Source organism: Embiotoca jacksoni, unplaced genomic scaffold (genome assembly GCF_022577435.1).
Source record: "Embiotoca jacksoni isolate LCO1_2020_lvr unplaced genomic scaffold, fEmbJac1.0.p SCAF_29, whole genome shotgun sequence".
Classification (NCBI taxonomy): Eukaryota; Metazoa; Chordata; class Actinopteri; family Embiotocidae; genus Embiotoca; species Embiotoca jacksoni.
In genome coordinates this window covers 3,339,005-3,363,922 of record NW_027185380.1, presented here as the reverse complement: position 1 = coordinate 3,363,922, position 24,918 = coordinate 3,339,005, and the positions used below count along the sequence as shown (strand labels likewise).

Sequence of the window (24,918 nt, the reverse complement as noted above, 5' to 3'; positions counted from 1 at the left end):
TAGTCTTCAACTGAATAAATGCAGAACATAGAAACACTAAACTGCTCAGCTAGCTCAGTCTGGTTGGAACAAAGATATCTGATGAACAAAGATATCAGATGAACAAAGATATCAGATGAACAAAGATATCTGAAGAACAAAGATATCGGATGAACAAAGATATCTGATGAACAAAGATATCTGAAGAACAAAGATATCAGATGAACAAAGATATCAGATGAACAAAGATCTCTGAGGAACAAAGATATCTGATGAAGTAAGATCTCTGAGGAACAAAGATATCTGATGAACAAAGATATCCATGGACTCGTGTGTTTTTAATATTTTAGCACTGTCATGTGTTCAAACCAAACCGGTCCAGCTAGCCGCCGCTAGGATTGTAAGTGCGTGACTATCCGTGGTGTTACGGTACGGGTGCTCAGAGTGACCAAAAAGGACCAAAAGAGACCCGACTTCACCAAACAGGTCATTTAATAGAACTATAACAAGTAAAACTACATTATATTACATATTATATGAAACTCAACTGTAATTATATAGTGGAGGTGGAGGTTTCTAGTTTTGAGCAGGGTGTGATGTCACGTTCCAAATGTTCAGTTGACCAATCAGATGTCTGTTGTATAACCTCTGGAATATTTCAGTCTTTGTTTTTTAATTTGAAGCTAATTCAAACGCAACGCTTCTTCATGTTCACCTGTTGTCTTCATAAACTCCGTATGTTGTTGAACTGATGGAATCAGTGAGTTATACATTATCTTCATGCTGTTTGGTTTCTTAAAACCACTCTGACCTCAAAATATATGGATGGTTTCTCAATTAATCAGTTTGTCTGTTAGATGTTGGAAAAGATAGAAATGCCCATCATCATTTCCTAAAAGCACACTGATCATACTTTTGTGTAGAGCGAACAGTTTTTAATCCAAAAGTATTCAATTTACCATCACATGTAGAAAAAAAAACATCAAATCAAATCAAAACCTCAAAGATGGATAATCCTTAACATTTCTGGGAGGCTTTTAATTTGAAATAAGAACCGGAAAGGTTGAGTTTTGTTGACTGCAGGTTAACAGAGAAGTGACATTGAAATAATAATGTATAAAAACAATATTTCAGTTAAAAAGAGAAACTCTTAAGGTGAAAGACTTGTACTGATGGAAATAGTTCATAATGCTGAATTTACTGTGAGCCATTAAAGAACAGGTCAGTGTAGACTTAACTCGTTTGTCAATGTCAATATCCTGTTTCATAATTTGCATCATGCGCATTCGAATGAACTTTATTATCACGAGGTCCTGTTCTCTTATTTCATAACAGTGCATCCTATTTGACCCACATTTTTAGTAAGTAGTCCGTCATCTGAAATGAGACATCTTCTGAATTCAACTTCCCCACAGCAGATTGTCTGTTCTTTGCAGGTGAACACGTATATTTGTTAGAGTTGCATATTTAACTGTCCAAACGTGAGCTTTAACTCCCCTCAGCTGGTGTTATTCTATCAGAGCTGTTGTTTTCTGTGCCTGAAGACATTCAACAATATGAAACAGAAGCTAATAGAAGTAGCGTCGTCGTCAGAGTTTGATCCATTGAGTGCTGCTCTGCTCTGTGCTGCGCTCCAGGTGGCAGCAGGTATGGCCTACATCGAGAGGATGAACTACATCCACAGAGACCTGCGCTCCGCCAACATCCTGGTAGGCGACAACCTGGTGTGCAAGATCGCCGACTTTGGTTTGGCCAGGCTCATCGAGGACAACGAATACACAGCTCGACAAGGTGGGGCTCCCCACTGATCCCCCCCCACACACACACACACACACACTCAATGCGAAATGCACATTCCTACTACTCCCACTCACATGCTGTCTACATGACCACATGAGGTCATGGAGGAAACTCTCTCAGAGGGAGGCAAAATGTGCGACCCGCCCACGTCAAAATGACTCGCCAGTGAAACCACAATCAGCCCCAAATATTTGCTCACTGTTACATAGAAACTGGGAGAAGACACTCCTCGCTCCTGAGGCGCAGAAAGATTTGATGAAGATGTTGTACCAGAAATGAGACATGTGTGTTTATATCCTGATAATCAGACTAATTTGACTGTTGAACCAATCAGTAATTACCGACGAGTTGTGCTCCTATGAAGAGACGCACGAATGTCTCCAGCGACCGACCTAGAGAAGGTGCTTTAGATCAGGAACATCCGGGAACTTTCAGCAGCAAACAAGTGAACCTCGCCGTAGACTTTAACATAAAATAGAACAAAACCACCAGAGTTTATAAATGACCCAAAAACACCATGTCAAGTAAATATGTCCCCGCTGCCTGTGATAGGACAAGCTGGATAGATGGAAAAAAGTTTAAATCCATCCCTCCTTGGTCACGTCCCTTCCACAGACTAGATATAAAACTACAGACTAGATATAAAACTACAGACGAGATATAAAACTACAGACTAGATATAAAACCACAGACTAGATATAAAACTACAGACCAGATATAAAACTACAGACTAGATATAAAACCACAGACTAGATATAAAATCACAAACTAGATATAAAATCACAGACTAGGTATATAACCACAGACTAGATATAAAACCACAGACTGTTTATAAAAGAGTTCGTAGTTTCCAGGTCTGAAAAATGGTTCCGATGCAGAAGTGTCTTCAGCTGCAATACCACTGAGTGCCACTAGAGGTCGGCTCCAAAAAGCCTCCGGCTCCATAGACTCCCATTCAACTTCTCTCATCAAATCCAAAGTGAATAAAATGTGTCCATCAGTTATCTCGGTGTTGTTAGCTAAAGTCACTCCTTCTTATTAGTTTTCTGGAGGTCCATCTGAAATGAATCCCTCATTCATTAGAAAAGAATATTCAAAAAGACCTGCAAGCTGATTGGTTGATTCAGGACTCAGGTTCATTTTCAGTTGACAGAAGAAACACGAAGCCATGAGGGTTCATTGTTGACCTTTGAAATAGTTTGACAACCAGTGAATTACTATATTTTTTTCAGAGCTTCTAGCCACGTCTCATAGAGTTGTTCAGTTGCCATGACAACAAATGAGATGTGTCTTAAAGCTCCATAAGAGATATTAATAAGTTGCCCCTGTTTAATAAAATTATTTGAAAGAATGAATTGATAATTTGATTTAGAGACCAGTTTCCCATCATGGGTTGAACTCTGCAGAAACACCTTGTTAATGGCGCCCTGGTGGTCTGCAGGTTGGTGAGCTCATCATGAACAGTAATGTGGTTCAGGCAGGGAACTTTTATTGCATGTCATTCCTCATTCCTCTGTCTTCCCATATTTCATATTATCCCACTGCTGTCTGTCTTATTTGGGTCATGTGATGTTAAAATTTCACTGTAAGTATCGTCACCTCCCTGCTGGTTAGTTTGAGCTCAGAACGGTTGTTCCAGTTCACGCAGTTCGTCTTTGCTCAGCACATGTTGTCATTGTGGAGATTTTTTTTTCTTCTCCCCTTTAACAAATGAAGTCAATTTGCTGCACACATGTTCTTGGATCTCTGCTAGTTGTCTCAGTTCCCTTTAAAAAGTCAGACCTCCTCCATCGGTCACAGATGCTGTAATCTGGCAGTCAGCCTAACATGAGCTCCACTCTTTGTAAGTGTGATTAACCTCTTGATTTCCTCTTTAACTTTTCCATGAAGTAGTTTTTAAAATCAGACAGTCACTTGTGTAAACTGTGACCAATAAGTGTGTAAAGGGAACTAAGTAAGAAATGAACACATTTGAACTGAAACTGTATCTACCTCCTGTAATTCTTTTGCTGCACATTATATTTCAGATTTCTGTCATTAACACAGTCGATCGTGCCAGAAGTACGGTGGCCCTGAGGGAACAAAAGCAAAAATATTTCTCAGAACACACAAACATTGGTGTTTTCTTCAATGTTTTTGTGTTTGGTGAAATGTTTTTGCGTTTGTTCCCTCAGGGCCACCGTAAAGAACAGCGCACAGACTCAATTTCAGAGAGAGAGAAGGAGCACCGTGTAAAGCCAACTTTATTTATCACCCCGTACAGTATAATGGAAAAAAAAAAAAAAAACACAATGCAATGCAATAATTTGTTTTGCCAATAACGCATGTCTACGTTTTATCTTCCAGTCAGGGATCACGCATGCAGAATCTCCCCAGTGCGCCACAGCTGTCTTTAAAAAGGCGCTGAAGTCGTTGCTTTTATACAAATTGTGGAACGAGATTATGAGACATCCGGGGTCTTTTCTTACAACTGCTTTCTGTGGCTGAAGAGCACGAACCATGTAGATGGAGAACATCCGCCGCGGTTCCTCAATAAGAACCTTTGATATACAGCGCTGTCACTAAAGCACTTTGCAGGACAAAATGCTCACGACAGCGATCACATCCCGGTCACAAGGTTTTTTTTTTTTATCATATGGCAGTCCTTTAGGCCGCCTCCCACAATACGCCCAGCCAGGGTTCACTGAGTTAGCGCAACACACCATCTGCTCAGTGTCCAACTCCTCTGCAGCCCAGAATTTAGACGCATCCAGATACTCACTGTCACATCTCTAAGTCTCTTCTTTAGGGTCAACACAATTTTTACAACAGAACAAAAACAAAAAAACAAAAAAAGGACTTTTAACTTAACATATACTTAAATAATGTAATTAAATAGATTTTCTGCTCTCAGCTCATTTTTCAGGCTCCAAATTTATTCAAACGAAGACTTAATACAACATTTTGAATCTGAAAGTGTCTGGATATGAGTGAAATATTATAATTATATTTATATTTAATTTATATAATTATAATGACAGCAATGTTGTTGTTGTTTTATATTGCTTTTGTTGACTTGTGATTTGTTTCTTTAAATTCCCTGTGTGTCAGGTAGGGGGAGAAGAACGGAGAGTGGCGTCAATGAAAGTAATAGGAAAAGCATAGTGGCTTAATTTATATGGTATCTATATTCATATTTGCTTATATGAAAGAAAAATCGTGACATCAAATGTCACCATCTCACTTCTTATGCAGAATAAACTGAAGTGCAAACCGCTGACACGTTAAATCAGGACAGAGAACGGCAGCATCCTGCAGGTTCTGTGGGTGAATGAAAGCTGATGTCATCTCACCGCTCTCCTGCAGGTGCAAAGTTCCCCATCAAGTGGACCGCCCCGGAGGCCGCGCTGTACGGGAAGTTCACCATCAAGTCCGACGTGTGGTCATTCGGTATCTTGCTGACGGAGCTGGTCACCAAGGGTCGGGTGCCTTACCCAGGTGAGGAGGGAGGGAGGGAGGCGGGGTTAAACATGCAGCAGAGACTTTCACCTTGAGCTGCTCGGATGGATAAAGTGACCTGATAAGAAGAACCACCGCCTAATGAAACCACCTGAGCTGTTACTGAAGCGCACACGCACAGCTGTCCCCGTGACAACAGGCGGCCCCTCCTGCTCTGTTCACGAAAGGCGAAAGGTCCTTTTACGCTTCGGTAGCCTCCGCTTCCCCGCCAGAATGTGAGCTAACTCTTAATTACCGCCGCTGGCCTGTGGGACAGTTTAGATTTCAGGCAGAAAGAAAAAAAAAAATAAAAAGGAGGTGGGGGGTGGGGCTGGTGGGCCGGTGGTGCTGCAGGGTTTTGCATTGTTTGATCTGATTTTCCGGCAGCATAAATGATTGTGCGGCCGCGTGCCGCGTCACACTGAGTCATGCTGCTGCATGGCTACCTGAGAACAGAGAACCACAGCAGACCTGCGACCAGCTGCTTTGACGTTTGAGGTACAGTGTCGAACGTGCACCGAATATGATTTTTTTTTTTTTTTTTTTTTAAAGTAATCGAGTAGTGCAACACGTTGACGCAAATGTTGCTGGAAAAGTGTGCTGTTTTTCTCAGATTACGCTTGAGAGTTAAAAGGTACATTAAAACTACTCCAATAAGTGCAGTTTATTATAAAAGAGTTGCTGAAAGACGCATGACGGAGTGAGCGTCATGAGCACCAACTTCTGGTTTTTATTTTCGACGGGAAATTTAGCAAACCTTTTCAAACACCGGCTGCTCGTCACCATCCGAAGACTTGAAGGAGCTTCGACGTGTTGAGGAAACATTGGTTGCCCTGAAATGATCCGGATCCACCAGCTGTTTGCGCTGAACGTCACCAGGGCTGAATCAAAGTGTTTGGTCTCCCTGGAGCGCCGCTGTCCTATTGATCTGTTGAAGAGCATCTGGTTGCTCTTGCTCACCTCCTGCGTGCGTTTGATTTTCAGGCATGAACAACCGCGAGGTGCTGGAGCAGGTGGAGCGGGGCTACAGGATGCCCTGCCCCCAGGACTGCCCCATCTCGTTGCACGAGCTGATGCTGCAGTGCTGGAAGAAGGACGCCGAGGAGCGGCCCACCTTCGAGTACCTGCAGGCCTTCTTGGAGGACTACTTCACAGCCACTGAGCCTCAGTACCAGCCCGGGGACAACCTCTAAACCCCCTTTCTCCCCCCCACAACACTCCCCCCCCCCCTCCCTTTCTCTCTCTCTCTCTCTCTCTCTCTTCCTCTGGGGCTCGGGGTCAGCTCTCTGGGGCAGGACTGGCCCGAGCAGTGCTGTTAAAAAACAAAAAACTCTGGAGCCTTCCCAGCCGGGCCTTTTTATTTTAGGGATCTGTACAGCTTCCTCAGCTCAACTCGAGCATTTCAGTTCCCACACCAACCCTTCAAACCACCACCCACAGTCTCTGACACGCCCCCTAGTGTCCGAACTCTGCAAATGCGATAATTAGGGAAGGTAATGGGATGGAGGATGGACGGAGGGAACTGGGGTCCTGCTAATGCAATTGAAATACCTGTATTCAATGTAAATAAGAAAAAGCTTGTTTTAGTTTGTCTGCTTCCGTTCAAGATTTTATTTTCTCCTGCACAACAATAATATTAAAGATAAAAGAGGCGAGGGAAGACGAGCACCCCGGCAGGCACAGGTAATCTGTACGTGTAGTATACTGTAGCTGCTGTCTTATTTTCTAGAGAATAGATTGGAGGCCTCGATATATATTTTCTTTCATTATTATGTCGGAAGAAAGTTCACCCCAGATCACCGCTTTACTCTGGACGTTTCAGTTCTGTGTGTTATCGCAGAGGCTTCTTCAGACGAGCGCGACGCAGTCCTCCCATCAGCTTCCTTTCTTTTTCCTCCGAGTGCTCGTTGTTCGGCTCCTGCTGCTTCTTTTACAAATATTACGTCACATTTTGTCAATCAGAGCCGAGCATGAGAGGATTTTCAACATATCCCTCCTCGCTTATTTGAGAAATATTTTGGTGGACATATTTCTAGTCTTTCTGCCACAAGTGTTGTTTTTGATTTTAGCTGGAAGGAAAGCAAGCAGTTTATTTAAGAATAGTGTGTATTTCTATTTGAGCCATCATTCCTCTCATTGTCCTGATACGAACAGCGGCTTTTCACTTTTCACTTCATTTTCTGCTCGTCCTCCACTTTCAGCCTGCGCGGGGGGCCGCCGGTCTGCAGCTGAACCCAGACCACCTTACCTCCTTTTTTTTATGTTATGAAATGGTTATATTCTATCAGTATTTGAGTCTTTTTACAGAGTACATTTTTATTTAACCTTTTTAAGTGATCCTTCACCAGTCAGCTCATGGGGCCAAATCAGGTGACAATTAAAGAAGTTAAAGGTTTGAATGTGTAACAAGTTGAAAATGAATCTGAGCTGGTCTTAATGCAGATGCTTTTGTGGCCATTTGAAACCTTTCATTTTTCAGTTGTACAACTAAATGGTTTTTAAGTGTCGCTAACTTCCTTCCCTCCTTTGTATTGTTTAATTTCCTTTTTTTTTTTTTTTTTTAACATTACTTGTTTTGTTAATTCAGTAATTTGGCGTTTGGAATTCAGAAAAGACCAATAAACATTTTACACTCTTTTTCAAAGACACTTATTTTAAACATGTAAATGTTTTGTGTGCTTCAACCGTCACATGCTTTAGGATGTGTGTGTGTGTGTGTGTGTGTGTGTGTGTGTGTGTGTGTGTGTGTGTGTGTGTGTGTGTGTCAGGTTTGGTTTTTCGACGGACCACCAGAACAGAATGACTTGAATTTAACTGACATCATAATGACTTGTAGAAAAATGTTATCAAATTAATATTTCAGGTTGTTTTTTGTTGTGTTTTTTTCCACCTCTAGTGGTCCTCTGTAGTACTGCAGTTTAAGGCACTTTCACAGTGGCTTCACTTCTCAGACGCTAACATCTGCATGTTTGCACACAGGCCTAAATCTACTACAGTTGATAAATAAGCATTTTGATGGTACAGTAGGTTTGTTGATTGGCGAGAGTGATGCCACCACTGACCTCCCACCACCACTCAAACCTAACATCTCACAATGACGAGATGTTGGCACAGGACTACAACGTTGGCGAGATTTTAATGCGGTTTGGTGGTGCAATTATTCCTAATGAACTTGCAGTTTAAGAAATCCCCAAAGCCCACTTGAACCTGGGACTTCTTGGGGGTCCTCGGGGATGCGGGGCACTCTGCCCTGTTAGGACTTTATTATTAACTGGAGGTCTTTACCGAAGAGATTCCGATGAAGTGAACAGAAGTTATACTTTTGGATATTGGTGAACACATTGTTTTTTTTACTGGGTTTGAGGTCTTCAATGTTAATTTACAGAAAACTCTGTTTCCTCTGCAACAGCTGGCTTTTATGTGGCAATCTTGTTTCTTTCCACAGACGGAGCTTCAACTTATCCAAACCGGCGGAAGAGTTGGATTTCAGTGTTTTGTTATTGCCCCTGAAACCTTTTGTTCATCATGTAACTTTGGTTTTACGTGCAGCTGTCCACCGGGGGGGAAAAAGACACAAAACCTGTGTCCTGCGGAAAGAATCGATCCTCGGATCAATAAGGGGACGCGCTGCTCGTTGCCGATAGGCTCTCATCCAAAACACATAACAAACAATCTTGGACAAAAAAAAAAAAAAAGTCCTATTTGCTCACTGTAAAGACTTGTGCTCATTCTGAATTTAGTTTCACGGTTTGCCTTCAGCAGCTGTCATCAACTGTTTAGTAATAATATAGCGTTGAGATCAGATGGCTGTCAGGTGACGTCACTCCCTCCTCCTGAAGGTTTATAGGAGCAGCAGCAGCTGGAGCGCTCTCACCCGTCGCTCCTTATCGAGCGTCTTCTCCGTGTGGAGCCAGAACCGGCTGGGATGCACCTCTGTGACAGAGCTCCGGATAGCATCAAGGAACAGCACAGAGCTCCCACACACACACACACATACACACACCAGGTACGTCTCATTTCATCCATTTTAATGTTGAAGACTGCTGAAGTCACGCAGGTGAAGATAATTAGCCTGTATGAAACCAGATTATTTATACGAACTGTGAACGGTAAAAAAAAATTTAAAAAAAAAACAGGTGAACGAAGCAGAGCTCTGTGGAAACCTGCGTGATCGCGATAACAGTGGCTGAGGAACCTGATGTTATTATGTAACGGGACATTTTCCAGGCAGGTACAAAAGAAAACGTGACTTTGTACAGAGAGCGTTCATCCAGCGTTAACTGTGTCATCGTCAGCTGAATGGTCCAGTTTAACGTTGGAGCACAATCAAGTTCCTGTTGTTATTGCAACGTCTATTACGGCTGTATATTCATACAGGTTCAAACATAGTCAAACAAAATAAAAACAAACTTCTGCAAAACAGCTGCAGGTTTTATCAACTTCAAATATGACGCTGTTTTCACCTGAATATCTCCAATTAGTCATACCATGTCAGAAAAAGCTTGACTCTGCTACGCCGCCCTTCATCACTGTTTGTTCAGAGTACCTCTTATTGCTTTATTGCAGGTTTTAGCATGTGAGTAGTGGACTAATCATGGAGGGAGTCAACGCCAACGTCAACGTCTTCGTCACTGTTCAGAAGATCTACTACCCGCTACTTTGCATCATGGGTATTCCAGGTTTGTATAATGTTTGGCTTTTCATACTTGCACAGGTTTCATCAGGGATAATCAGCACCAAAGTGCAACAAGGTATATTGTAGAAAATTTCCGACGCAGAAGTGTCTTCCGCTGCAATACCACCGAGTGCCACTAGAGGTCGGCTCCAAAAAGCCTCCGGCTCCATAGACTCCCATTCAACTTCTCTCATCAAATCCAAAGTGAATAAAATGTGTCCATCAGTTATCTCGGTGTTGTTAGCTAAAGTCACTCCTTCTTATTAGTTTTCTGGAGGTCCATCTGAAAATAATCCCTCATTCATTAGAAGGTTCAAGAAGACCTGTTTTTGGAGGTGTGTCTGTTTGATTGACAGGCGTGTGGTGCAGTCAGGTTACAGCTATCGGTGGGCGGGACATAGTATCGTCAGGTTTCCAATCAGATCGGTCAGATCCACCGCTGGCTCCTCCCCCAGCTCGTCCAAATATGGTTACTTCCTGCTCCAAACCGCTCCGAACTAGCAAAGATGGTGACGGACAGAATCTGAACTAGAGGCTTCATAACGTTCACAAACCAACGATGACATCACTGATGGATGATGACATCACTGATGGTTGATGACCTCACTGCTGGTTGCTGCTTGGTTCTTACATAGCAGGCTAGCAGTTTCTATAAAACCATAAATTCATGTTATGAATTTAATATAACAGATCTAAAGTGAAAGTGGTTGTCCAAAGTAATAAGAACACATAGAATCCCCTTTTTCACTCTTTGGAGCCTTTTAGCCTCTTTGAGCTCATTGTTTTGGTTTCACTCAAATCCACCTCATTATCGTCAGGCAGCTGATATTTATGCTAAAAAGTGACAAACAGCGGGTCAAATTTCCAACTTGATCATTCGGGGAGTTGGTGCACATCAAATCAGAGATGACGTTGCTCTGTGTCTGCTGGATGTGTTCAATATGACGTATTCTCAGCTCAGAATAAGTAAAACCTGTCAATGAGCTTCTTTTTTTTTTTTTTTTTTCCTGTCTCTCCTTCCAGCAAACATCTTCACATTCTACATGATCTGTTTCCGTAAATGTGGGATGTCCAACACAGCCATCATTTACCTGAGCTGCCTGGCCATAGTGGACACCCTCTACCTGGTGTGGGTAATCCTCATTGACCTCACGCTCACCTTCTGGATGCTGCAGCCGTTCTGGCACTCCCACCCCTGGTGTGGCATTCTGGGATTCCTGCAGTATGGCTCTCTCTACAGCTCCTCCTGGATTGTGGTGATGTTCACCGTCGAGCGCTACCTCGCCCTCCGCAGCACAGCTGCCAAACAGCACTTCTCCCAGGCCCGGGTCACTAAACTGACCTGCGTGGCTATCGTGCTTGTGTCCCACCTGGTGTCGGTGCCTCTGGGCTGGATCAACAACGTCACACATGTCAACTTCAACGTGGACGGACAGAACGTGACGCTGCCCAGGTGTCGATACCGCGATGAGGCCTACTCCACTGTTATCGTGTGGATAACTACCTTCCTCTCCGGAGGCTTCCCCATCGTGTTGGTCATCGTCTTTAACTACCTCATTGGGTATCATCTGTGCCGCGCCAGCCGGCTTTTTAGCAAAGAGGAGCGGCGCGTCATGCAGGGCAGGAGCACCAGGGGCATGTTGAAGAGGACCATTCTGCTGCTGGGCACCGTCTCCGCAGCCTTCGTTGTCCTCAGCCTGCCTCGCTTTGTCACCTACTGCATCCTGAGGACCGAGTACAACAATGAGAACTTCAACAGGAATGACTACAAAATTCCCATCAATGTGGCCGGGGACTTGGCCAACATGCTGCAGAACCTCAACTCCACCACCAACTTCCTGCTCTACTGCATGGTCAGCCGGCGCTTCCGGCAGGAGCTCGTCCGGGTTGTGACGTGTAAGGCAAAGGGACGTGAGCTGGGAACTCTCCCCACGCACACCACCATGAACGTGTTCTCTGTCTTTACCAAACAGCATTGATTCATTAGTCCTTTTTGCTGCATTTCACGGTCGTTGTCGGCGGACACACTCGGGGCCTTATTTTCCTTCCTGGCACAACGAAGGTGTAGAGCATTTTCCGGTGCATTTGTATCTCGGTGCGCTGTTTTCAACACTTGCGCTGAGGAAGGTGAACCCGGCTGCTCCCAGATGGGCAGAACGTCAGGGTGTGTTGTTAAAGATGCGCCGGTGACTGAACTTCTAACGTCTGCTCCGTCCTCCAGCTCCGACCAAGTCTGAATTTGTGCTGTTTTTGTGGCTTCAGTGGGCAGACCGGTCCAAAATCACACACGGGTCTGGTGGATGCTCTACGTATTTAATTCCACTTGCATAAATTATTAAAACAGTATATTTTTTAATGCAACACTGCCTCTTGAATTGGATGTGATTCAGAAAGTTGACGCAGCCAATCTGAGCCATAAAATATAAAAGGCACTCAAGATAACTACAAATGAATTGCAATTAAATGATATGTAAAGAGGTAACAATTTTTTATCTTTTTATCTACTCAGCTGGTTTGCGGTACTGAACTAAAGGAGCTCTCTATCCTCCCCCTGCTCCTGCTCGCGTCTCCCTCCTCTCTCGCTGCTTTTATTTAAAATAGACAAGAATAAAAAATAAAAAAAAGTATGATTAAAGAAGGTTGCACTCAGTTATTAAGTTTGTCTATTTTTCCAATGATTGGATAAAATGTTTTCACACGTTCTCGATGTTGTAGTTTCTTTTCTCTCTAAAATGCAACTCAAGTTAATTTCAATTGAATTAAATTACACATGAAAATGAAACAATCGAAAAGAGTCTGAGTGGGACGATGAATCATTTACACAGAAAGTTCAGGCAAGCAGCTTCTGTCATTTAATTAATGGTTGTAAAATAAAGTAGGCGCACTCAGAGCATCGATGCAGTTTATTTATTAACACCAACATCAGTGAGGTTTGGAGCACGTTGCTCTTCATCAGTGTTGTTCATACAGTGGTTTTTCCTGGAGGTTCAGTGTGCGTAAGTATGTTCGATGAGTGTTCTTTGTTCACTTTGACATGTCGTTTAATTCCAGTGTTTGTGTTAGAAAAATTACTCAGAGGCTGGATTCAAAATCAAATATATTGGACATTTATTTTTGCAAGAAGGAGCAAATACATCTACACTCGAAGAAAGATGTCCAGGATTGCTCAACGTGACTCCTCCGCAGGACAACTTTTATACAGTGACAAACAGTTGACAGTCACCCTCATTTCCTCTGTATCTGATTTTGTATATAATACTGAGTTCAGTTGTAGGTCAAAAGATATGGACACAGGTCCATATCTTTTGACCTACAACTGAACTCAGTCGTAAATTAGACGTCGTAAATGTGACAATAGAAACATTCTTCAGCAGCGGGCAGATAAGTACAGTGGTGTGAAAAAGTGTTTGCCCCCTTCCTGATTTCCAATTTTATTTGCATGTTTGTCACACTTAAATGTTTCAGATCATCAAACAAATTTGAATATTAGTCAAACATAACACAAGCAAACACAAAATGCAGTTTTTAAATGAAGGTTTTTATTATTAAGGGAGAAAAAAAATCCAAACCCACATGGCCCTGTGTGAAAAAGTGTTTGCCCCCTCCTGTTAAAACATAATTTAACTGTGGTTTATCACACCCGAGTTCAATTTCTCTAGCCACACCCAGGCCTGATTACTGCCACACCTGTTCTCAATCAAGAAATCACTTAAATAGGACCTGCCTGACAAAGTGAAGTAGACCAAAAGATCCTCAAAAGCAAGACATCATGCCGAGATCCGAAGAAATTCAGGAACAAATGAGAAAGAAAGTAATTGAGATCTATCAGTCTGGAAAAGGTTATAAAACCATTTCTAAAGCTTTGGGACTCCAGTGAACCACAGTGAGAGCCATTATGAAATGACGACCCGGGCCAACCGGTCCTTCTCTGTTGCAGCTCCTCAGCTCTGGAACAACCTTCCTCTTTATATTAGGTTGTCATCCACTTTACCAATGTTCAAAAGCTGTTTAAAAACCTATTTATTTTCACTGGCCTATCCGCTTTGATCTCTACTTGGTACTTCTGTGTGGTTTGTGTTAGTTAGTCTTGACTTTGATGTGACTTATTTGTATTGATCCAATCTGTTCCAATGCATGACTGTTTGTCTGTGCAGCACTTTGGGCAACCTTTGTTGTATTTTAAAATGTTCTATACAAATAAATTTAGAATTTATTTTTTTTTAATTTTTTTTATTTGATATTATTCTTTAATATTTTCTCTTGTTTTTAACCATGCTAGCGTTTTGGCTCTCAAGACATTAATATCCAACAGTTGGCTGAAATATCTCAACAACTATTTCATGGATTGCCATGAAATTTTGGACAGAGAATCTTGGTCATCAGAGGATGAATCCTGCTAACTTTGGTGATCCCGACATTTATTTACACATAATATACACGCATAATGCTAACAGCTGGCCAAAGTTGTTACATATTCAGTAAAATATCTGAGCATCTACTAAATTAATCTTTTCCAAATGATGTATCCTGATGGGTATGATATTTCCTGGAATTATTTTTTTTTATATGTACGGCCACTATGACAATGATGAGGTCTTTACTGTTGGATAGCTATCAAGTTTAACTCAGACATTCACGTTCCCCACAAAATGAATTGGAATAATTATTATGTTTGGAATTTGAATTAACCCTAACCCCCTTCTGTTTCTGCATAGTACTAATAAGCAAATATTAGCGTAATAACACACCAACATAGTGCTAACATTTGCTGCCTTCAGGTGGAGCTTAAGTGGTGAGAACACCGCTAGGTAACCGCATCATGGACGGCGTCTAGAAGCTACAAAGGCAAATTTAATTTAATAATTCATAATTTAACGTAAAACAAAGGGAAAAACAACAAAATCTTCCTCAGAAGTATTATTAAACTACAAAGAAAAATCCCGTACGACTAAAATTAAATATTACTTTACCTTCCAATGAAAAATCAACTTGGCCTCCAGCATTTCTGAGCCATAAAAGAGAGGAGCTCAATGTGGACTCTTCCGGTGAACACAGAAAAGACGACCCGGTTTAAAGGCAGCAATCTTTCACTGACCCATCTGCATGTTGGTATTGCCGTTGTGGTCCTAAATAAAGTAAATGAAGAGCCACTGGAAGTTAGTCTTTGGTATGTTTGTAGATTTGGAGTCATCCAGATGTGTGCAGATGTGAAACAAAAACAAGTGAACATGTTAAATGGACAAAAGTTGCTCAAAAACTCTGTTGATCATAAAACACAAGCTGCACATTAAGTCCGGTGGGAAGGAGACATGATACTTTTCCAGTCCGACAAACACTGAAGCCTGTCTGGCTGCAGGGCAGCTGCCTCGCTGAAGAAGTAACCTGATTGGCAGCCTGCACCTTGATGCCCCGCAGTATTTGCATAAATCGGTCACGAGACTTCTAAGCTTTGCATAATAGAGACAGGAAGAAGCAGTGGGAATGTTTCCTGTTCGGCTCAGAACAGGTTTGTGCTGCAGTGGGAAGTGAAGGTATGTGTGGGACGACTGGGACGTTTGGCTTTGTTCTCTTTGGGAATTTGTTGGGAAGAAAGTGTCGGGAGCCTTTTGGCCTGGTTGTGTTGGTTGAAGAAGACGTGGCTGACAGGGCTGCAGATCAGTGATTGTGACCTTTGTACTAGTTTGTAGCGATCGTGTTACTGTACATTCCAACGCATCTGAAAAAGTACACCCAGTGTTTCACAGCTTCAGGGAGAAACAGGAAGAACAGCTTATTATGCTCAGCTTCATACTTTCCCATGTCTTTATTCCTTGTATGGTTTTCAGTCTCAGTAGCAGTGACAGGGACAGTTTTTATTTTGGCTTTGAAACTGCAGTTCTTTTCATGCCTGTTGTTGTTGTGTAAGTTTTTGTCCTGTATGTTCCTCATTGTTTTGAAATTACTCGTCCTTCCTCACATTACTTTCATTTTCACCACACCAGAGGCCGCAGACGCTCCTTGGTGAAATGGATTCATTCAACGGTAGGAAATAAGAAAAACCTTGTGAGGCTCTCGGTGTTAATAAATCTGCTCCAAGTGACGTTCTTCTTTTGGCTCTCGCTGTCAGGACCTTGCTCACATCAGAGTATTCCTGTTGAGATGGATGAGAGGATGACATCCTGGGGTCCGGACTTTGCCTGGCTTCCCCCCTGCATGCAGTGTAGCGGACATACACAGACCATCCGGAGGCCAGAGGACGGCGGCTGTGAGCCCCCCCTGGAGACAGCACGCAGCGTGGATCAGCGTAGACTCCCTGACAGCCGGTGTGAACCCGGAGCAGCTCCGGAACCTCGCGTCATGCCCCGAACAGCGGCACCCTCGGGACATGCGAAGCCCCCCCACCCTGCAGATGTTTGGCCTCACATACTCCGACAGCAGGAGCCTCTGTGTGAACGGGACCTCATGTTCGAGCACATCCGAGGTTCTGTGGGCCCCACAAACGCGCCCTGGGGCCGCTCGTTGGAGGAGGCCGAGTCCTTGGAGCCCCCCCTCCCACTCATGTCAGATGCTAACTACTCCTACCACTTTGCACCCCGATACCCCGCAACACGCATGCCCGGTCAGTAAAAGGAGAAATGTGATAGTGTCTGCTGTCACTGTCAGGGTCAGTGGTAGAAAGTACCAAAGTACATTTACTCTACTACTTAAGTTCAATCTTGAAGCTGTACTTTACTTGATTATTTCCATTCTCTTCCACTGTTCCCTTCGGCTCATCTGCATGGAAAAGGCAAATATTGCCCTTTCTACTCCTCTACATTTATTTAACAGTAAATAGTTATTTTCAGATTAGGACCGCCCAAAAAATATCTACCTTTGTAAAACACAACAGAATGTTTTTAGCAGTTTTACCAAACAATGAATTCACATCATTTTATTACAAGTAACTGCGAAGCTAAACACACTTCTAAACACTTTCACATGAAGGTTTGGGGAGAACCAGTCAGCGACCCGTCGGGGCGGCTGCAGGCGATGACGTTTCTTGCAAACTGCAGAAAACGACCAGATGTAGTCGTACATCCTGGTACTTTTGGCATCCTACAGTTAACAGACCTTATATTGGGACATAATGAATCTTTTTCTGGCATACTAACGGTATGTTAGTATGGATACTGAAACGCATAGACACTGTATGTGGTGGTCAATGCTGATTGGTTAAAAGGGGGTCCAATAGTTTCAAAATGTAGCCGAGGTCGACACCCATTAGGATGTAAGGACCAGACAACAACTTATGTTTTATACACGTGATGATTACGGAAGTGTCTTGAAAACCCTCCATTGAGACCCACTGTGGTCGGTCACACTGTCTTAATAACGCGTTTCACTCGTGTATCTCTCAGTGGAGGCTTTAAGTGTCCCGTGGCCCTGATGTTATAACTGCTGTTATTAGTAGATATAATTAGTAGATTACAATTAGTCACTTTGTGAGTGTGAAAATGCAGTTTTTTTTTTAAGATATTGTCTATTACTGAGTACATTTTCTAAATCTCATTTGTCTTCAGAGACCTAAATGTTCTAAGGATCCGAAAGTAGGACAAACAATAATGACTAAAACTGGATTCTTTACCAGTCGAGTCATTGCGACATCTGTGACCAATAAAGTTCCTGAAGTGGCCTCCACCACTGGGTTCGCTGTCGTTTAGCAGCGGCTCATTGTGTCTCGGTTGAATCTGCATCACGTTACTGCTGAACTGGAAACCGTCCAAACGAGAGGTTTATATGTGCTCCTCCGTATCTGTCCACAGGTCCGATGCAGGCGAACTGTCTGAGACCGTATCCAGGCTGTCCTCCAGCAAATCTGTTCCGTCACAAAAACAATTATTATCATTACAAGCAGGACTTCCCTGCATGGTCGCACCAGGAGCCTCAACACCGCCAACAACTGTGTGTCATTCTAAGATTTTCAGCACGATAATACTTTCCACACGCGTCATGAGTCCCTCTCTGATTGGTTCTGACTATTTCCCTCCACAGGAATCCCCTCCAACATAGGCTGCAACTTGAAGGGTCTCCATATGCCCCCCATGGGTCTGTGCCTCAGTTTGCACCACCTCCCAGAGACGTGGTGCATGAGGTCAGTGTGGACCGCTCCGTCCCCGCAGGTGCAGGAGGAGTCACGAGGGAGGTGAGGAGGACCATCAGCCTACCTGAGGAGTGCAGTAAGTCACATCAGTTTCCCCGAAGAAACATACGCACGCGCTGGTTTTCTCTACTTTAAGGATGTTTCACTGACTGTTCGTCGACAGGGAAAGTTTTCGTCACATATTCAGTGGACATAGCCGAAGACATCATCCCTTTCATCAGATTTCTGACCGATCAGGGGTTCAAACCATCAGTGAGTCCTGTCACGTCTTCACCGACCTCTGACCCAATCAGACTTTTCGTTCAAACACTCACACTTTGTGTGTCTTTTCACAGATTGACATATTTGACAATCCCATCCGGAGAATGGGCATCACCAAGTGGATGGACAGCTTTCTGAATAATGTGAGTGTGACAGATGAGTCGGAGCAGGGTTCGTCTGTTCTGCAGAAGCTGACAGCAGGTTGTCATTTGACAGAAATCGGTGCTCATCATCGTGGTCATCAGCCCCAAGTACAAGGAGGACGTGGAGGGAGGAGGAGGAGACGACGAGCACGGCCTGCACACCAAGTACATTCACAACCAGGTGAGAAAACATTTTGTTGCAACGTTTCCCTCTTGTGGCCTGCTGACATCATTACACTGCTACTGGGGGACTTAAAAACAGGGAAGCGCCTTTCAGTGTCCCCAAACTCACATTCCTTCGGTGTTGATGTGTCACAGGTGCTGAAGCAGCCTGTCGGCTCACTGATTCACAGTTCAATGATCCTTCTGTTTATTGTCAAGAATATATCATGATGAATGAGCAGTTTATTGTTAGACAAAGACAAATTTACTTTGGTTCCACTTTTGTGTCTGTCCGGTGTGCGTTACTTTTTTCAGACTGCATTGAAGGCCTCAGTGAGACCTGTACATTAAGCAACCGGGTATCACACAAAACATGAAATAGACACGCCCAGTAAAACGTGAAACTCTCAGCCTAGACGGGCCAAAGCGTGGCTATTCACGTTTTGCTGTGGTGGACGAAAACGAAACCTAATGCATGTGGACAGCTATGTGACTTACAGGAGAATGAAACTTTTACCAAAAACACATGGTTGGGGTTTGTGACAAAAAAAAAACATGGTTGGGGTTACTATAAAAACAACAGGGCTGGGAATAGGAAACAAAAAAAACAACTCAAGAACAACGTTATCACCTCTTGGGTTCAAACCTCCTGCATATGACACCAGGCCGCCCTTCCTACTGGCTAGACTTGCCAAAAAATTTGAAAAATCTCCATTGTCCTTTCATATGATCCTTTGTTACGTTACTTTTACGTGCATGTAAATTTCACGCTGTCCCACCTAAAGAGGCCAACCCCTGGCTATCTCATGTTTTGCTGTCGTGGACGGGCGTGTCTATTTCACGCTTTGCCATGATACCAGGTTGACATTCAGAGTGTGGATCATTAGCACCAGTTCAACAACAATGGGCACATAGATGCTCCTAATTTTAACACGACAAGATGAGATACAGGAAGCTATGGATTGATTTTTAGCCTACATTATTGAGTGAAGCACTTTGTGAGTTTATTATTACTGTATAACTATTGATTGCCTTTTCCCACTTGCACAGATTCAAAATGAGTTCATCCAGCAAGGCTGCCTGAACTTCAGACTGGTTCCTGTATTGTTTCCCAATGCGACAAAGGTAAGAATGGACAGCACGCAACAGAAGAAGAGGAAAAGTTTCACTGAAATGATTCAAAAACAAACAAAAAGACCTTTTAGCCTCATTTCATGGTCCTCATTCAGCTCCCTCTGCAGCATGGAGACCACATGAGGCTACAGCGATTGTTTTTGTGAGTTGGATGAATTGTACCTTTAACTTGAGCCGTTCCATAGTGCTGCACATCATTTCAAACCTCCTCCACTGATCAGTGCAGCAGCCACGTCCAACGTGGCTCTTTTTCATACAAGACATTTTGACATAACAGCATGCATGATGATTGAACTCCATTTAGCTGCTTCACCTTCAGGGTCCTGTTGTTCATGCTGGCTCACTGTCACACTGTAAAGGGACACTTGGATAGCACTGAGCCGTTCTTGATGTTGCCAGAAACACTTGTGATTTCCTGCTCAGACAAGTTGACATTTCTACTGTCAGCTTTGATTATATAATAGCAATAACTTAAACTGATGGTAGATGTAGGTGTTGAACGCTAATATTTACAATATTATGCAGTAATATTGTTCCGTTAAGCAGCACATATTGTTTTAGCTTAAAAAAAAGTATCATGTCGAACCAGCGTTACCTTAAAACTATAAATGTTCTTCCATCAGTGCTGCTGTATTGCTGCATTAAAAATGATAAATTTTCATTTTGATTTTTTTTTTTAATAAAATACAAGCATTTCACCAACAAACGAAGGTTATAACCACTATGCACATTATGAAGTCCCTGAAATGTCCTTGAGAGGGTGAAAGATTTAAAACTAAATCATTTCAAAAACAAATCCTAATGCTGAAATGAACTCATTGCAATTTTGTTGGAGAAAAGGTGCAACAATCCAACACTTTAAATGGGGAGTTGACTCCAACTGCAGCATTTAAATCCTCACTAGTTATTGAGTTATTTTCTGTCTTGTTTTACTGGCGTGCTGTTTCTTTAAAGTCTTAGACAACTTTAAATTAGAGATTTATTAGAAAAACAAAGAGGAAATTACTGCATGCTCAAAGAAAAATCTGAAATGAAGACATGCATTGCAAAGAGATGAATGGAAATAAGCCTGAAGTAAAAGGTCTGACTCTGAATGACTCAACTCCAGGGTTCAATGGTGGGAAGTAACCAAGTACATTTACTCAAGTACTTAAGAACAGTTTGGAGTTACAGTGGTTGTACTTTGATGAAACACTGTGTGCATTACAGAGACACGTTCCCAGCTGGCTGCAGAGCACCAGGATCTACCGCTGGCCTCAGGACACCCAGGACCTGCTGCTGCGCCTGGTGAGGGAGGAGCGCTACATCATCCCGCATCAGGGAGCTGACCTCACCCTCACGGTTCGTCCTCTCTGACGGCTCTGGAGGGACGTGTTGAACATCTGCAGTGTGAAGGAAACGGTTCACTCAGCACGCTGTAGGTACGCCTCTGTAACTGTGACTGAACTCTTCCGTTTGAAAGTGTTTTCTTTTTGTTGCTCATTTTCAGACGTACGTACTGATTCATAATTCAATTGATCTCGGTTCATATTCTGAATACTGCTGAATCGTCTTCCTTAATTATAGCATAAGAGATGGAAACCAACTCAGATAATTGTCATTAATCACACATGATCAAAGTCAGAGCTATTAAAAGTCTATGAAATCCAATGTGATATGTTGGTTAAGTCTGATTTTACACAGGACGTATTTGTCTTCAGGGCCCATCAGAGCTCCCCTTGCCTCTTTGTGGGTTTAATCTTAGGCAGCACACTGAGGATTCCTGCAGAATTGGATGCTAATTCTCTTCAGGTTTTATCACGCTGAGCGACCACGTTTATATCACACATTCAGGTCTTTGTGTATGAATCAAAACACATTCCTGAGTCCAGCTTTAAAGAGAGACATCTTAAAAATGGAAATACAAAATATTGAAGTAGGGAACACATGTAATGTGAGATTATGATATTTGTAAATCATTTTACAATTCTGCTCTAAAATGCCGTTTTGAAATCATCAGACACGATAAGAAAGTAAAAATGTCAAATAAAAACATGTTATTTTTCTATTTTCAGATTAGAGCTCATTAATGCATAATTTGCATGTAATTTTTATTCATCAATTTGTATAAGCTTTTTAAAACTGAACCGTTTATTAATAAATCCCAATATCAGGGCTTCACATTGCAGTGCATCTTTTTAAGAGATTTATCTAACCAGAAGGTGGCAGCATGTTCCTATCAATGACATTCAAGAGCTCCAGCTCCACTCCAAACATGACTAATATTTCTTGAACATAAATGCACTCTTTTAATGAAGTGATGAGGATATCTGACTTTGGCAGATATTTGGCTGAGATGATGAGTAGCCGTGTGGTAAACACAGGACCTGTGACAGCAGAACCAACCCGATCCATGTTGGACTCCCCGATAAGGCAGCATTGTGTCAGGTTCTCACCCTGAACTCCATCATTTCACTCCGTCGGTGAGCTCAGACTCGTTGGTCCTGTTTACCAAACCTGCCGTGGAGGATGATTTGCTCACACTGGTGTGTGTTTGAAGGCAACTCTGCTGATTTCCAGGCTTTTATCAGCTCCTGCACGAGGGTGTTTTCCGTCAACACGCTGTAGCCAGCACCAATAAATCCACTGTTTGCTATTGTTCCAGTACTTGCGTGCCACTCGACTTGGCCTTATCTGGTGAGTCTGCAGCGACCAGATGCAGATATTTCCCCCCCAAAAAAAGGCCTGGATACACAGAAATATACTCCCTTTAGTGGCTGCTTTTAGGATTTGTTTCCTACACGTCTACAGTATATCCATGACAACCAGACACAGGCCTGCTGCAGAGCCCTTGGGGGATCAAAACAGCTTTGATTGATGTCTAATGAGAGGTGCTTTCAGCTTATTATTTCTGTTGGGTTTTCTTTGGTCAATTCCTTTTTGTACATTTTACATTCAGGGGGATGGGACACAACTACATGGTCACATAAAAAAATGAGCCGCTGTCAGTCAGAGGAGGAAAGAAGGATCCTTTTCTCTGTTATTTTGCTGAGCTTCACCGAAGTCAACTAAACAGAGGTGAGTCATCAAGCTCCAGAAAAGGATTACAAAAAAAAGGATCACCAGAGACATAAAAGGAGCTTTATTTTCCTATCTGTATCACTGTGATTGAGGGATGTGTCTGTAAAACACTTAAAGGAACAGTTTACTTCCATTTTAGGGCCAAAAACCAACAAAGGAAACTGAAGCCCTGTAGTTTCATCTCAAGTTTCTTTTTCTTTCTTTTTTTATGAACATATCTTATACTGCCAATAAATGTCTACTAAATTCCTCCTAATTTAAGACAAACCGTTAATTTCCTATGTTTTCCTCACCAGGAAGTCTTGTGGTGCTTGTTGTCCTCAGTCAAAAATGTTTACCACAAGTATGCTTTAAAGCTGAGCTTGAAAGTTCACACTCAAATGTTTTATTTAGATCCTTTTTTGGCATGCATAGAGACACAACCACCCCACCCCAGCAGAAACAAACAAACTAAACAGAACAGATCATTTATACCATTGTCAGAAACATTATGACGTTACGCAAAAAAGACTTTAATAATAAGGTAATTCTTATTTTATTGGGAATGTAAGTCCTTTGTTCTTATCCTGCATGTCTAAACGTGCTGCAGGTCTTGTTAGAAATGTTCACAGTCTGACTTTATATAACAGATTCTCTCCATAAAAGAGATGATTTCATTTAACCGTTGCATTCAAATTTGGTTCCAGAGTCTCTTAGCAGTGATCACAGTTAACAAAAGCACAAAAGGTTTGTTCTGAACAACTGAACATGACAACAGACATTCCTCAGTCAAAATGTCCTTCCAGAAATGAAACAAATGTGTGTGTTGTTCCCTCCTGCACATTTATCACTGATTACAGTGCGATAAAATATTAGCCGAGTTTAGCTCTGCTGTTACTTGTTAATCCCTCATCCCACACAATGACTGGCGTTTCCCTGCCCAACGCATCACTCCACATATATTTTTTTATTTATCAGATGAGACAGTAGAGCATTAAAATCAAAACACTTCTGAACATAACAGCAGAAATTTTAACTCTTCATGTCCTAATTTATCTGAAAAAGATGCTGATTTCTGATCAATGTGCAAATCCTTTACCAAAATGAATGCTTTATCTCCCCATTTAAAAATACAGTACATTCAAACATGTGCAGAAACAGGGGGGAAAAAAAAAACTAATGTGGGGCTTAGACCCAGCTCATGGTCTTCATCTCCAGATGTTCAGTCTTCCCTGTGTGATGAAGAGGAACCCTTCCTGTCCTCCTTAATTCAACTCCATCACCATCACTGGGAGAAACTCCTCAAACACAGATGGTTATCTGAGCAGAAAATGGCACTTTCCCCCATTACGGTGTGGGCTGCGCTCCCGTCGGGGCCATCCATACTAACCATGCGCTCAGTGCACCGTCAAGCATTCTGGATTAAAAAAAAAAATGCTGCCACCAAACACGACATTAAATACGGCATGTGCCATATTTCTGGATTAGTCTGATGTTAAACGCGCGCTCGTAGACCTGAAGCATGCTGCTGGCAAACACAAACAGACGCCTGCTGATTGGCTCATTAAGAGGACCGGGCCTCTCACTCAAGGTCAGCGCACACTTCAGCCGACGGAGGCTGCCTCTCCATCGAGATGAAAATGCTAATGAACCGTTTTTCCATCACCGGGGAGTCGTTGACTGCGATGTCCCCGGCATGAACCGGACCGAACCAGCTGTTTGGAGCGGAGAAAGCGGTGAGCTCAGCACATCCAGCGCTGCCGCCTGCCGTGGAGAGGCTGTTAGAGGAAGCTGAGAGGAATACTGAGGAGCCTGAAGATGTGGAGGAGGCGAGAGAGAGAGAAGAGGAAAAAAAAAAAAAAAAGCATCACGCAAACTGCCAGTGAAGCACCTGATGGTGGAAACACACGGGACGGGAGGAAGTCCGCCAAAATATGTTCTTTAAAAAAAAAAAGAAGGTTGTTTTCAGGTGGTGACAGCAGCAGCATTAATTCTGATGACGCAAGAGTGAAACTGTTTTATTAGTTGTGATTGTTTCACCTTCTGCTCCTCTTTTTTTTTTTTTAAGAGCCACTAAAAATTTATATTTAGTATATTATGCGTATTTATATTTTCTTCATTCTTTTGCC

General features: G+C 42.6%; 3 protein-coding genes across 12 annotated transcripts in view; 2 read left to right on the top strand and 1 right to left on the bottom strand.

Moving 5' to 3' along the window:
* Window positions 1-7,893, top strand: part of fynb (FYN proto-oncogene, Src family tyrosine kinase b) — a 74,598-nt gene extending 66,705 nt beyond the window's left edge. For all 7 annotated transcript variants that reach the window (XM_069161842.1, XM_069161840.1, XM_069161837.1 and 4 more), the window contains 3 exons: window positions 1,617-1,770; window positions 5,125-5,256; window positions 6,241-7,893. In XM_069161842.1, coding sequence (XP_069017943.1) covers window positions 1,617-1,770; window positions 5,125-5,256; window positions 6,241-6,449 — 495 coding nt within the window. In that variant the 3' untranslated portion in view covers window positions 6,450-7,893. The remainder of the gene's footprint in view (window positions 1-1,616; window positions 1,771-5,124; window positions 5,257-6,240) is intronic.
* The window catches only part of slc16a10 (solute carrier family 16 member 10), a 162,989-nt gene that overhangs the window by 19,020 nt on the left and 119,051 nt on the right, over window positions 1-24,918 (bottom strand). The gene's annotated exons all lie outside the window — the stretch shown is intronic.
* Window positions 9,170-21,400, top strand: traf3ip2a (TRAF3 interacting protein 2a). Of its 4 annotated transcripts, XM_069161819.1 has the most exons (10): window positions 15,403-15,462; window positions 15,913-15,952; window positions 16,038-16,529; window positions 17,713-17,851; window positions 17,942-18,126; window positions 18,214-18,302; window positions 18,386-18,454; window positions 18,528-18,635; window positions 19,667-19,741; window positions 20,960-21,400. In XM_069161819.1, exons 2-10 carry the CDS (start codon window positions 15,937-15,939, stop codon window positions 21,104-21,106), a joined length of 1,320 nt encoding a protein of 439 aa, XP_069017920.1. In that variant the 5' UTR covers window positions 15,403-15,462; window positions 15,913-15,936; the 3' UTR covers window positions 21,107-21,400. The 4 variants fall into 4 exon arrangements, with proteins under 4 accessions (XP_069017922.1, XP_069017923.1, XP_069017921.1 ...); XM_069161821.1 differs by lacking the exons at window positions 15,403-15,462; window positions 15,913-15,952; window positions 16,038-16,529; ... (5 more) ...; window positions 19,667-19,741; window positions 20,960-21,400 and adding exons at window positions 9,170-9,262; window positions 9,393-9,487; window positions 9,823-9,935; window positions 10,955-13,131; XM_069161822.1 differs by lacking the exons at window positions 15,403-15,462; window positions 15,913-15,952; window positions 16,038-16,529; ... (5 more) ...; window positions 19,667-19,741; window positions 20,960-21,400 and adding exons at window positions 9,170-9,262; window positions 9,823-9,935; window positions 10,955-13,131.

Excerpts from the sequence above, each read along its gene's own strand:
- traf3ip2a (XM_069161819.1), top strand. Across the intron at positions 16,530-17,712 it reads CCCCGCAACACGCATGCCCG|GTCCGATGCAGGCGAACTGT; the intron begins GTCAGTAAAAGG and ends ATCTGTCCACAG. Across the intron at positions 17,852-17,941 it reads CCTCAACACCGCCAACAACT|GAATCCCCTCCAACATAGGC; the intron begins GTGTGTCATTCT and ends TTCCCTCCACAG.